The following is a 14,155-nucleotide window of genomic DNA, read 5'->3' as shown; positions in this document are numbered from 1 at the left end:
GGGTCAAGTGAATCTGCGGTGACTCCGTAGGCTGTCATCTGAGGATGCGCGATCTGGGCCGTTTATTCAAAACCCCTCAGAGAGATCTGAGCCCTTCGTTGAAAATCCCATCCCCCCAAAATCCCTACCCCTCTCTCATCTCTCCCGCCCAGATCGCGCCATCACCTCCCGCCTCCTCCTCTCCAGCGCCCGAAATCGCCGCCGGAGCTCGCCGCCCCCGATCAGCGTCGCCGCCGGCTCAAGATCGCGCATTCGGTCGCCATCACCGACCTCCTCCCCCTCACCACCGCCCGAAAGCGCCGGCGCCCAAGCTCGGCCTGTGTCTCGACGTCCCCGATCAGCGTCGCCGCCGTCCCCTTGCCCTAGCCATCACCTCCCCTCCTCCTCTCCAGCGCCCGAGATCACCGCAGCTGAGCGTCGCCGCCGGGTCATCGCCGTCTACTCGTCCTCGCCATCGAGCTCACCCCTCGTCATCAGCCACGCCTCCGACGGCATTCGAGCTCAGCCCTCAGGTTCATCGCCGCCTCCGGAGATCGATCAAGCCCTCGACGTCATCCTCGCCATCACCTCCCCCCTCCTCTCCACCTCACGAAATCGCCGCAGCCTGCGCTTGCCGTCCCCGCTCAGTGTTGCCGCCGGCTCATCGCACTTCGCCGCTGTCGAGCTCGCCTCCACCGAGGTAAGGCATCAGGTCTAAATTAACGTGTTAGTTCTAACTGAAATGCATGTTAGCTAGCTCTAAATTAACGTGTTAGTTTTAACTGAAATGCATGTTAATGCTACCGGGATGCATGTTAGCTCTAATGGAGATGATGTTAGTTCTATTACGAGGCATGTTAGTTCTAGTTGGCGTTCCTGTTAGATCTAGTGGATTTCATGATGGTTCTATCTTCCCTCATGCATATTCCTTGGATCTATCTTCTTCCTTTTAATTTCAGCTCATACATTACTTGGTTTGCAGCACTCACTCTATGGCTACGAGCCGGATAATTTAGAGCTATTTTTGCCATGTATTGTTAAATTGGATATAAACTTTAAATTTGGTTTAAACTATCGTTTAGAAATTGTTTAGTGAAATTGAAAGATCAACTTGATGACGTTTTTTGAGCGATTTTGAACTTCTTATATGTGATAATTTGATAGCTTGTATAGACACTCCACCAATTCTCTCACGTGAGGCAACAATGGAAGAAGATAAAAGCCAGGACCATGATCTACTATCTACAACATGGCTTCCCCCTCAGGTGATAATATCTTATTGTTTATAGTGTACTACTAACTAATGACATATACCAAAATAGTTGTCTTTTAGCATGAGTTTTGTTTCTCTATTTTTATAGGCATCCGAGCATGAGGAGAATGGTGATGAGCTTATGGGCGTTGAAAATGGTGAAGATAATTTAAACAGCGTTGATCCATATATCGGAATGGAGTTCTCTACTCATGAGGAAGCTTATAATTTCTACAATGCATACGCCAGACTTAAGGGATTTGGTGTTCGCAAGGGTCACACAGCTTGGTCGAGAAAGAAAGATGCAATCCTATCTAGAATATTTGTATGTGACAAAGAAGGCTTTAAATCTTTAAAAGATAAAAGAGAAGATGGTCGGAATGTAATTCGAAAGTTTGATACAAGATGTGGATGCAACGCAAGGATGGTTATTAGACTCGATAGAAGCACTAAAAAATGGATGATCCGAATTTTAAACATTAATCATAATGATCATTCATTAACCACCCCAAATCGGGTAAAGAAGCACTACTCGCATCGGACACTTCATCGATCTCGAGCGACAAAAAGGTTGATAGATACTCTTGACAGCCAAGGTTTACGGCCTTCTACCATTTGTAAGGTTTTAGACGTTGCTCATGCAAATGAACAAGGCTCTCTCACACCACAAGAATGCCAAGGTCATCTAAGAATTAAACGAAGAAACAATGTCGGACATGAATGTGTGAACATAGTTCGTCAATTTCAAGAGAAAAAGGTATCTGATCCTCAATTTTACTTCGCACTTGATTTAGAAAATGATGGGATGATGAGAAGTGTTTTTTGGATGGATGGTAGGTCGAGGACTTCTTACTTGCAATTTGGAGATGTTGTTTGCTTTGATGTTACATATAGAACGAACAATTTAAAATTGCCGTTTGCACCATTTACGGGCGTTAACCATCATCGACAGTCTACTCTATTTGGGTGTGCGTTACTGGCCGATGAAACGGAGGAGACGTTTATATGGTTATTTAGCCAATGGTTAAAATGTATGTCGGGTATAGCACCAGTAACAATCATCACTGATCAAGATAAAGCTATGTGTGGTGCAATTCACAAAGTTTTTCCTCAAACTCGACATCGCTTTTGTTCTTGGCACCTTCATAGGAATGCATTACAAAATTTTCAATCAATGCGTTATGATTTTGGTGATGAAGTTTCTATAAAGTATTACAAATGGTATTGGAGTAAATCAGAAGAAAAATTTGAAAAGCGCTGGGAAGAAATGAGGGATAAATATGGTGCAGATAAAAGGAGCTGGTTAGTTAATTTATACAATCGTATTGGAGTAAATCAGAAGAAAAATTTGAAAAGCGCTGGGAAGAAATGAGGGATAAATATGGTGCAGATAAAAGGAGCTGGTTAGTTAATTTATACAATCATCGAGATCATTGGGCTCCTGTGTATCTTAAAGATACTTTTACTGCAGGAATGACATCTACTCAGCGGAGTGAGGGAATTAATGCTTTTTTTGATCACTTTGTTAATTCCAATACCGAGTTACATGATTTTGTTAAGCAATATGATAATGCTGTCAGAGCTCGACGAGCGGCCGAACTTGAGCAAGATTTTAAGTCCACAAACACAATTCCTACATTGATAATTGATCATCCAATTGAAAAACAAGCTAGGGAGAATTATACAAAGAATATGTTTACTATCTTTCAGAAAGAACTCAAGGATAGTTACTCAATGCTTCATGAGAGGTTGTCGAAGGATGGCGCAAGTGTTACTTATGCCGTTTGGAATATAGATAGGGAGGCTGGAAGCAAGAAGGTAGAAAAGCATCATGTTGTCTTCGATGCATCCAAAGAAAAAAGAATTAAGTGTTCTTGTGCAAGATTTGAGATGGAAGGTATATTATGCAAACATAGCTTGCACATTTTAGTAAAGAAGCAAGTATTAGAAATTCCATCAAGATATATTATGCAACGATGGACAATTAATGCAAGACATGTTGGGTTTGGAGTTGTTAGAAATTGCATTACAAATAGTAAAGACCAACTCTCTATCATTAAACATTGGGCTCTTAGGAGTAGATGCAACAAGGCACTAGAAGACACATTGACTTCAAGTACACTTCATGATAAGTTTAGTGCTCTTTTAGACTCTTTTTTTGAAGAAGTTGAGAATTACAATAAAGACAAAAAACATAACGATGATGGAAATGAGAGCAATGCCAGCAACAAGATGCCTACTTCATCCATACCCATCTCTATAGAGGAAGCAACTCAAATTACTATTCGTGATCCAGATAAGCCCGTTGCCACGAAGGGACGACCAACTCAGGCTACTAGAATTAAGTCCGGAATGGAAATAGCTCAAGAAAAGAGTATAAAAAAACAAAGATTTTGTGGATTTTGTAAGGGAAAAGGACATTATATAACAAGTTGTCCTTTAGCTAAGGTATTATATTTCATCATAATTTGATCCCCCCCCCCAATTTCGATGCATTTTTCATAATAAAGTTATTTTTTTTTGTAGATGAAAAATGTTGCAGGTGGAGGTCGAGAAAGTTAATGGAGAGCTAAAACAAATTAGTTTGCAAGCGTATTTCCCTGACTTACAATAACCATCATGTGTTTCGGAACATTGTGATAATTTGAACTAAAGTTATTAATGTATGGATGCAATTATTTGTTGTTTGAACCTTTTGTACCCATAATTTGCGAGATGATAATGTAGTTGTATGGATTAATAATATGTTTCAGAATAATATGATGATTTAAACAATGAGTTATGTGTTCTTTGAACCATGTGTATCTTAAGTTTGTGAGTTGATAATGTTGTTGTACTGAGTAATCATTTTATTCGGAATAATATGAAAATTTGAAATAAAATTATGTATGTATGGATGCAGTTATGTGTTCTTTGAACCTTGTGTACCTTCATTTTGTGAGTTGATAATTTTGGAAGGAGTTACAAAAATTAATGAGTTACAAAAGTTTTTCAGAACTATGAGTTACAAAACTTTACCAACGGGTTACAAAACTAGTCTAACGAGTTACAAAAATTGATTAAGGGGTTATAAATTTTTTTTTACAGAATTAAGAGTTACAAATCTTGATTAAGGCGTTACAAAACTGGTCTAAGGAGTTATAAAAGTTTTTCAGAACTATGAGTTACAAAACTTTACCAACGGGTTACAAAACTAGTCTAACGAGTTACAAAAATTGATTAAGGGGTTATAAATTTTTTTTTACAGAATTAAGAGTTACAAATCTTGTTAAGGCAAATTTGTAACTCCTTTAAAAAATTTTATAACTCCTTAGACCAGTTTTGTAACCCCTTAATCAAGTTTTGTAACTCTTAATTCTGAAAAAAAAATTTATAACCCCTTAATCAATTTCTGTAACTCGTTAGACTAGTTTTGTAACCCGTTGTTGAAGTTTTGTAACTCATAGTTCCGAAAAAAATTTGTAACTCCTTAAAAAAATTTTATAACTCCTTAGACCAGTTTTGTAACCCCTTAATCAAGTTTTGTAACTCTTAATTCTGGAAAAAAATTTATAACCCCTTAATCAATTTTTGTAACTCGTTAGACTAGTTTTGTAACCAACTGTTGAAGTTTTGTAACTCATAGTTCCGAAAAAAATTTGTAACTCCTTAAAAAAATTTATAACTCCTTAGACCAGTTTTGTAACGCCTTAATCAAGATTTGTAACTCTTAATTCTGTAAAAAAAAATTTATAACCCCTTAATCAATTTTTGTAACTCGTTAGACTAGTTTTGTAACCCGTTGGTAAAGTTTTGTAACTCATAGTTCTGAAAAACTTTTGTAACTCATTAATTTTTGTAACTCCTTCCAAAATTATCAACTCACAAAATGAAGGTACACAAGGTTCAAAGAACACATAACTGCATCCATACATACATAATTTTATTTCAAATTTTCATATTATTCCGAATAAAATGATTACTCAGTACAACAACATTATCAACTCACAAACTTAAGATACACATGGTTCAAAGAACACATAACTCATTGTTTAAATCATCATATTATTCTGAAACATATTATTAATCCATACAACTACATTATCATCTCGCAAATTATGGGTACAAAAGGTTCAAACAACAAATAATTGCATCCATACATTAATAACTTTAGTTCAAATTATCACAATGTTCCGAAACACATGATGGTTATTGTAAGTCAGGGAAATACGCTTGCAAACTAATTTGTTTTAGCTCTCCATTAACTTTCTCGACCTCCACCTGCAACATTTTTCATCTACAAAAAAAAATAACTTTATTATGAAAAATGCATCGAAATTGGGGGGGGGGATCAAATTATGATGAAATATAATACCTTAGCTAAAGGACAACTTGTTATATAATGTCCTTTTCCCTTACAAAATCCACAAAATCTTTGCTTTTTTATACTCTTTTCTTGAGCTATTTCCATTCCGGACTTAATTCTAGTAGCCTGAGTTGGTCGTCCCTTCGTGGCAACGGGCTTATCTGGATCACGAATAGTAATTTGAGTTGCTTCCTCTATAGAGATGGGTATGGATGAAGTAGGCATCTTATTGCTGGCATTGCTCTCATTTCCATTGTCGTTATGTTCCTTCTCAATCTTGGAATTCTCAACTTCTTCAAAAAATGAGTCTAAAAAAGCACTAAACTTATCATGAAGTGTACTTGAAGTCAATGTGTCTTCTAGTGCCTTGTTGCATCTACTCCTAAGAGCCCAATGTTTAATGATAGAGAGTTGGTCTTTACTATTTGTAATGCAATTTCTAACAACTCCAAACCCAACATGTCTTGCATTAATTGTCCATCGTTGCATAATATATCTTGATGGAATTTCTAATACTTGCTTCTTTACTAAAATGTGCAAACTATGTTTGCATAATATACCTTCCATCTCAAATCTTGCACAAGAACACTTAATTCTTTTTTCTTTGGATGCATCGAAGACAACATGATGCTTTTCTACCTTCTTGCTTCCAGCCTCCCTATCTATATTCCAAACGGCATAAGTAACACTTGCGCCGTCCTTCGACAACTTTTCATGAAGCATGGAGTAACTATCCTTGAGTTCTTTCTGAAAGATAGTAAACATGTTCTTTGTATAATTCTCCCTAGCTTGTTTTTCAATTGGATGATCAATTATCAATGTAGGAATTGTGTTTGTGGACTTAAAATCTTGCTCAAGTTCGGCCGCTCGTCGAGCTCTGACAGCATTATCATATTGCTTAACAAAATCATGTAACTCGGTATTGGAATTAACAAAGTGATCAAAAAAAGCATTAATTCCCTCACTCCGCTGAGTAGATGTCATTCCTGCAGTAAAAGTATCTTTAAGATACACAGGAGCCCAATGATCTCGATGATTGTATAAATTAACTAACCAGCTCCTTTTATCTGCACCATATTTATCCCTCATTTCTTCCCAGCGCTTTTCAAATTTTTCTTCTGATTTACTCCAATACCATTTGTAATACTTTATAGAAACTTCATCACCAAAATCATAACGCATTGATTGAAAATTTTGTAATGCATTCCTATGAAGGTGCCAAGAACAAAAGCGATGTCGAGTTTGAGGAAAAACTTTGTGAATTGCACTACAAATAGCTTTATCTTGATCAGTGATGATTGTTAATGGTGCTATACCTGACATACATTTCAGCCATTGGCTAAATAACCATATAAAGGTCTCCTCCATTTCATCGGCCAATAGTGCACACCCAAATAGAATAGATTGTCGGTGATGGTTAACACCCGTAAATGGTGCAAACGGTAATTTTAAATTGTTTGTTCTATATGTAACATCAAAACAAACAACATCTCCAAATTGCAAGTAAGAAGTCCTCGCCCTACCATCCATCCAAAAAACACTTCTCATCGTCCCATCATTTTCTAAATCTAGTGCAAAGTAAAATTGAGGATCAGATACCTTTTTCTCTTGAAATTGACGAACTATGTTCACGCACTCATGGCCGAAATTGTTTCTTCGTTTACTTCTTAGATGACCTTGGCATTCTTGTCGTGTGAGAGAGCCTTGTTCATTTCCATGAGCAACGTCTAAAACCTTACAAATGGTAGAAGGCCGTAAACCTTGGCTGTCAAGAGTATCTATCAACCTTTTTGTCGCTCGAGATCGATGAAGTGTCCGATGCGAGTAGTGCTTCTTTACCCGATTTGGGGTGGTTAACATATGGCCATTATGATTAACGTTTAAACTTCGCACCAACCATTTTCCAGTACTTCTATCAAGTCCAATAACCATCCTTGCGTTGCATCCACATCTTGTATCACACTTTCGAATTATATTCCGACCATCTTCTCTTTTATCTTTTAAATATTTAAAGCACTCTTTGTCACATACAAAGGTTCTAGATATGATTGCATCTTTCTTTCTCGACCGTGCTGTATGACCCTTGCGAATACCAAATCCCTTAAGTCTGGCATATGCATTGTAAAAATTATAACCTTCCTCCTGAGTAGAGAACTCCATTCCGATATATGGATCAACAACAAGATTACCTTCGCTATTTTCGACACCAATAGGGCCATCAACATTCTCCTCATGCTCGGATGCCTACAAAAATAGAGAAACAAAAATTATTAAAAAAACCCAGTTCATGCTAAAAGACAAATATTTGGTATATGTCATTAGATAGCAGTACACTATAAATAATAGGGTATTATCACTTGAGGAAAAAACTTGCCGTAGATAGTTGATCATGGTGCTCGCCTTCAAGATCAAGCCCTATATGTTTGTTTTCATCTTCATCCATTGTTGTATCACGTGGGAGAATTGTTGGAGTGTCCATACAAGCTATCTAATTATCACATATAAAAAGTTAAAAATCTTTAAAAAATAGTCATCACGTTGATCTTTCAAATTCACTAGAAAATTTCATTATCCAAACTCAAAAACTAAAATCAACCACAATGAATAGTAGCTCAAAGTGTACCAAATTCAATATACAAGTTCGACTCTCAAATGAAATAAATATGCAATAGTTCACACTAAATTTAAAGTTCATATTCAATGTAAGCTGGCAGTTTAAGTCTGTTTCCTATAGACTTTTAGACCTGTTTTCATGTTGGCACAGTGATATAAAAACACAGAGAACGAGAAAGGATGTGCTGTATAAAGGGTTAGCATTTGTGGATTGGTATATCTTGTCACAGTACAACTTGGGATTATTTCTCGGGTCATATGCATAATCATTTGTGTTATTTTGTGCATGTAAATCAAGAAGAGAGGTTCATACACGTCTGAGGATATGTAAAGTTAAAGTATGATATTAAAAACTTCATCTTTCAGAAACTAGGGAGCAAACATTTTTAATTAAAAACTAACATACCAAATTTTAATTTAAAACCGCAAACTGGAGGGCGCTTAGGCGGCGTGACCGGAGCGGATGTCGAGGGCGTAGTCGAGGAGAGCGGCGTTGAGCAGCTGGAGAAGAGCGGACGGCGACGCCGCTGAGAGGATGTCGAGGGCGGCGAAGTCGAGGAGAGCGGTGAAGTTGAGGAGAGCAGACGTCGAGGAGTTCAAGGCCGCTCGGCGACGTGATCCGGAGCGGGTGTCGAGGAGTTCGAGGCCGCTCGACGGCGTGATCCGGAGCGGTGTCGAGGGCAAAGTCGAGGGCAAAGTTGAGGGCAAAGTTGAGGAGAGCGGTGTCGAGGCCGATCGGCGGCGTGATCCAAAGCGGTGTCGAGGGCAAAGTTGAGGAATGCGGTGTCGAGGCCGATCGGCGTAGAATTCCCCACGATCGCGATTATTTTTCCTAGGATTTGGCCGATTAAACAAATTTAGAAATTTGTTTTTAATTAATGGGAAATTGTTATTAATTAAGGGCTGAGATGTATTTGGTTTTTTTTGGCAAAGTTGAGGAATGCGGTGTCGAGGCCGATCGGCGTAGAATTCCCCACGATCGCGATTATTTTTCCTAGGATTTGGCCGATTAAACAAATTTAGAAATTTGTTTTTAATTAATGGGAAATTGTTATTAATTAAGGGCTGAGATGTATTTGGTTTTTTTTTGAATCAATGGTCAAGATCGCGCATCCTTAGATGCACCCTATGGTGGCACCTTAGGTACACTTTTCCCGGATATACACTCTTCCTCTCATCAGTTCTAGGACTGACTTGTCGAGGGAACCTAAACAAGCTATTACAAATCATAGCAAGAAAAACTATTTTTATGTGGTTCGGCAAGTTACCTACGTCCACGGGGCAAGGAGGGGGGAGATCTACTATTAGAGAGAAAGAGTACAAACAGGGTTTAAAATCACACAAGATCTCACAAATAAAACCCTCAAACAAGATCTTAATTTCTCTCTCAAAAGGGATGCACAAACACTCTCAAAGTCGGCTCCAAATAGTGCTCAAAATCTCCTCCAAATCAGTCGAAAGTCCTCTGTACTTTGCTACAGCCGAACAAATATTTCTCTGCGTTTTTTTTTTGCACGCTGCCCCCAAAAACCCTAGCTGACTTAGGGTGTTTATTTATAGGAGGAGGAACAGATCTGGGTTGTCTCGGGTAAAGTAGGTGGGCCCAAGACATCTTCACCCACTGCACGTGAAAACATCTTCACCCACTGCACGTGAAACGGGTGGGCCCGTCCGTCGTTCACAATTCTCCACCTCGGTAAAGTTTTCCCAAAACTGAGCCGATACCAAAATAACCAAATGTCCCACTTGTTGTGTCCAGTACGTCGTGAAATTAATTCACGACAACAGACTCAATCCACAACAAGTCGGGAACCCGAACGAGAGTCCAAACAATCCCACCCCCATCAAAATCAACTAATCCAAACCCGACTGCATCTGAAAGACTGCCTACATATCCTTTTGCCCAAGGAATCAAGCCGAACGTAGTTCACCCAAATGGCCTCCAAAGGCCTCAACATCGAAGAATGTTCAAAAGCTCCAAACAATGATCAAACTTAACACTTGAAACAATTTTGGTCAACATATCCGCAGGGTTGTTCTGTTAGACCCTAGAGGTGGGGTGATTAGGGTTTTATGCTAATCTAAACCGATTAAATACCAATTAAAATTAATTAATAGGTTATCCTAGCAAGTATGAAATACAACAAGTTATATGAGCTAGGATAAGCAATATGAACAACAAGAAATATCCTAGCAAAGAGATATAATCAATATATGATATATGTAAGGATATGAAACTAACACAAGGGGTAAACAATATGAACTAGATAGTGGATCATATAAATAATGAGCTATGTGTTGGACCCTAGAGGGGGGGTGATTAGGGTCTTATGCTAATCTAATCCGATTTTATGCTAATTAAAATTAATTAATAAGTTATCCTAGCAAGTATGAAATACAACAATATATATTAGCTAGGATAAGCAATATGAACAACAAGATATATATCCTATATGATAAAAATATCCTAACAAAGAGATATAGGCAATGTATGTGTAAGGATATAAAACTAACACAAGGTGATATATCCTACCAAAGAGATATACAATATGATATATGCAAGGATATGTAAACTAACACAAGGGTAAAATAAACAATCTACACAAGTGATAGGGTAATATGATGAGCAATACACAAAGGCGATATAAGATATGAAAACAAGAATAAGAACGCCAATGCAATCATAAACAAAACGATATGATCACGGAGTTCAGTCCCCACGATCTACGTCTCCGCTCCTCACCTCGAGGAGATCTCCACTATCACAACCGGGTTTTCTACGTTTACCCGAACAACGTTTACACCTCACAATATAATCACTATGCAATCACACTTTACACACTAAGTGTTGGTCCTAGCCCGTGTCCTCTTCCTCAAGTGCTCGGTTACAACCTCTCCCTAGGTATGTCAACCGACGCCACTACTCTTGGAATTGACCCCGTCTCTCACCACACACTCCTCTCAGTGTGCAAGTGTATTACAAAGTGTATATCACAAATAAGCACAATAACAAATGGTTTGTTATCTAATACAAGATAAGAACTAAGTGTAAGCTCACTCAATCACACCCACAACCTTAAACCCTTGTTAAACTATTTTAAAACATTCTCTTAAAATTGAAATCTGAGATCAAAGGAGTTTTTATAGCCTCCCAAAGACCTCAGCCAAAACCCAAAACAAATGACAAAAAAGCCCAGCCAACGGTAACAAAAATAGCCGTTGGAAAAGTCTGACAGAGAGGCGGTCGACCGGAAATTCTCGCGGTCGACCGCGATCCAGGTTCCAAATGGATAAAACGCACAGAGAGTTCGTCGGTCGACCGGCGGAAATATCGGTCGACCGGCGGTACTGTAGCAGGTATATCCGATTTTATAAAATTGGTTAAAAATAGTAAAACAGCTCCAAAAATTATAAAATTTTGTGGGAAGGTTCTAGACATGTATAAAAACATGTTAGAGAAAGAATTTCTGTAAAAGCATTTTTCCGTTGAGAGAAATAAATGTTTTAACACAGAAATACAGTTTCTGAAAATCTGCTGTGATACATGATTTTGTAAAATTAATTAGGTACAGTAAAACAACTCCAAAAATAGTAAAATTTTGAGAGAGGTTTCTAAACATGTAGATAAACATGTCAAAGAAAGAATTTCTTGAATATCACTTCCCATTTATGAAAACTCATTTGTTTTGTAAAACATGCACGAACATGCACGAACGAAAAACATGATTTTGTAAATTCCATTAAACATAACAAATCAATTCCAAACTTGATGAAACTTTGCGAAATGTTTATAAACATGAAAACAAACATGTTAGAAAAAGAATTTTTTAAATTGAATTTATATTTGTGAAAACTCATGTATTTTGCAAGTGTGTCCAAAAACATAAAAACTCAAAACCATGCATGTATATATATAACTATATATATACATAGAAACCAAATATGTGTGTGTATTTGATATTGAGCTTAAAGTACTTAACACACATAATATAAAATCTAAACTAGATTACCCAAGCTTGATCTTGATCTTCATTGTAGCTCAACTTGGTACACATGCGAATGAAGCTTGAACTTGATCTTTAACTTGAATTGCACATTGCTTCACTCCACAATTCCTCCAACCTCCTTTGGATATGATCGTTGAAGCTCTATTCCATCCATCTTCTAATTCGTTGTTTGCCTAGAATAAATACGAAAACACAAACACTAGACAAACAACATTAGTTGTAAATTGTTTGTAAGTCATCATCAAAACAAGAAGGACAACACTATGGACAATGGCGATATAAGATATGAACATAAATATAAATGAATGTCAAAGCACACTCAAACACACTATATGATCACGGAGTTCGGACCTTCCGTCCTACGTCTCCGCTCCCCACTCCCGGGGAGAAATCCACTATCACAACCGGGTTTTCTACGTTCACCCAAATAACGTTTACCAAGAACGTCACAGTGTTGATTTTTAACGCTCACCGATCAACGTCACTCCTCACAATCGATTTTCTAGTTCACCGAAAACTTCACAACACACTCGGTTTTTAGCTCACCGAAAACCTTACAACACTCACAATGTAACAAATATAAATTTAATTCTCTACAATAGATGAGAACTCAATGAAGCACAACTCAATGTTACACAATCCCACAACCCAATTATACTATGAATGTAAATACAATAAGCTCAAATGGTTGTGTGTATAAACATAGAGAAAATAAAATCAACTAAACTCAATATAAACACTAGCTTAATAAAATGATAATCAAACAATAAAATATAAAGCTTGATTGAGTTTAGAAAACTTCTCCAATAAATGACAAGAGTGAGAGAGAGATGATTTGAAGCCCAAACACCAAAGATTATCTCCTCAAGCCCTTGTGAAATTATCTTCACAAACCAAACTCTTAAACACACTTAGAAAACCTTAAACAAACTTGTAAAAACTCTTTAAAACTTTTCTCTTGGTTATCTTAGAAGTATGAGGACATGGGGTATTTATAGGCTCATCAAACAACCCCAAAAACCCAACCAAAACCCTTAAAAACATTAAAATAATTAAAGCTGGAAACTAGCCGTTACTGTTCAAACGGCTATATATAAGTCGACTTAACAGGTGACACAAGTCGACTTGACAGAAAGAAAAACACATGCAGAAAGACAGTTTATAAGTCGACTTATAGTAGACTTATAACAAGTCGACTTAGAGTAGACTTATGATAAGTCGACTTAGAGTAGACTTATAACATGCACAAGCAGTTTCTGTAGTTCTGGAAAAATACGTATCTGACTTTATAAAATCAAATAAAAATAGTAAATAAGCTCTAAAAATCATGAAATGTTGAGAGAAGGTTCTACGCATGTATATTAACATGTTAGAGAAAGAATTTCTGAAAAATAACTTTCCAATTGAGAGAAATAAATATTTGAACACAGATAAACAGTTTCTAAAAAAACTGCTGAAAACTCGGTTTTGTAAATTAATTGAAAATAACAAAACAACTCCAAAATTAGTAAAACTTGGGGAAATGTTTGTATATATGAATATAAACATGTAAACGAAGAAATTTTTTAAATTTCATTTCCTAATTGTGAAAACTCATGTATTTTGCAAGTATGTCCAAAACATGAAAAGTTGATATACATGAATTTTGATGTTTTGACATAAACACAACTTTTGGAAACTTTTGTATGGCTTTATAGTATATATATATATATATATATATATACAAAAACCAAAACGTGTATGTGTGTATATAATTGAGCTTAAAGTACTAACACACATAATATAAAACCTAAACTAAATTATACCCAAGCTAGATGAAGGTCTTCAATAAGCTCGACTTGGTAAACTATGTGGATGAAGCAGGATCTTGGATCTTTAACTTGAATGCAATGCTTCATTCCACAATTCCGCCAACCTCCATTAGATATGATCGTTATGGCGCAATCCATCCATCCTCTA

General features: G+C 37.1%; 3 protein-coding genes across 3 annotated transcripts; 2 read left to right on the top strand and 1 right to left on the bottom strand.

The window, feature by feature from the left end:
• Positions 919–2,603, top strand: LOC109838411 (protein FAR1-RELATED SEQUENCE 7-like). The gene is made up of 2 exons (XM_020406861.1): positions 919–1,244; positions 1,341–2,603. Exons 1-2 carry the CDS (start codon positions 1,185–1,187, stop codon positions 2,601–2,603), a joined length of 1,323 nt encoding a protein of 440 aa, XP_020262450.1. The 5' UTR covers positions 919–1,184.
• On the top strand, positions 2,600–3,329 carry LOC109838410 (protein FAR1-RELATED SEQUENCE 5-like). The gene is made up of 2 exons (XM_020406860.1): positions 2,600–3,128; positions 3,307–3,329. Exons 1-2 carry the CDS (start codon positions 2,600–2,602, stop codon positions 3,327–3,329), a joined length of 552 nt encoding a protein of 183 aa, XP_020262449.1.
• Positions 5,327–6,185, bottom strand: LOC109835870. The gene is made up of 2 exons (XM_020403853.1): positions 5,586–6,185; positions 5,327–5,507 (listed from the first exon to the last, which is right to left on the bottom strand). Exons 1-2 carry the CDS (start codon positions 6,141–6,143, stop codon positions 5,472–5,474), a joined length of 594 nt encoding a protein of 197 aa, XP_020259442.1. The 5' UTR covers positions 6,144–6,185; the 3' UTR covers positions 5,327–5,471.

Source organism: Asparagus officinalis, chromosome 4 (assembly GCF_001876935.1).
Source record: "Asparagus officinalis chromosome 4, Aspof.V1, whole genome shotgun sequence".
NCBI classification, from domain to species: Eukaryota; Viridiplantae; Streptophyta; class Magnoliopsida; order Asparagales; family Asparagaceae; genus Asparagus; species Asparagus officinalis.
This window is presented reverse-complemented; position numbering and strand designations above follow the sequence as displayed.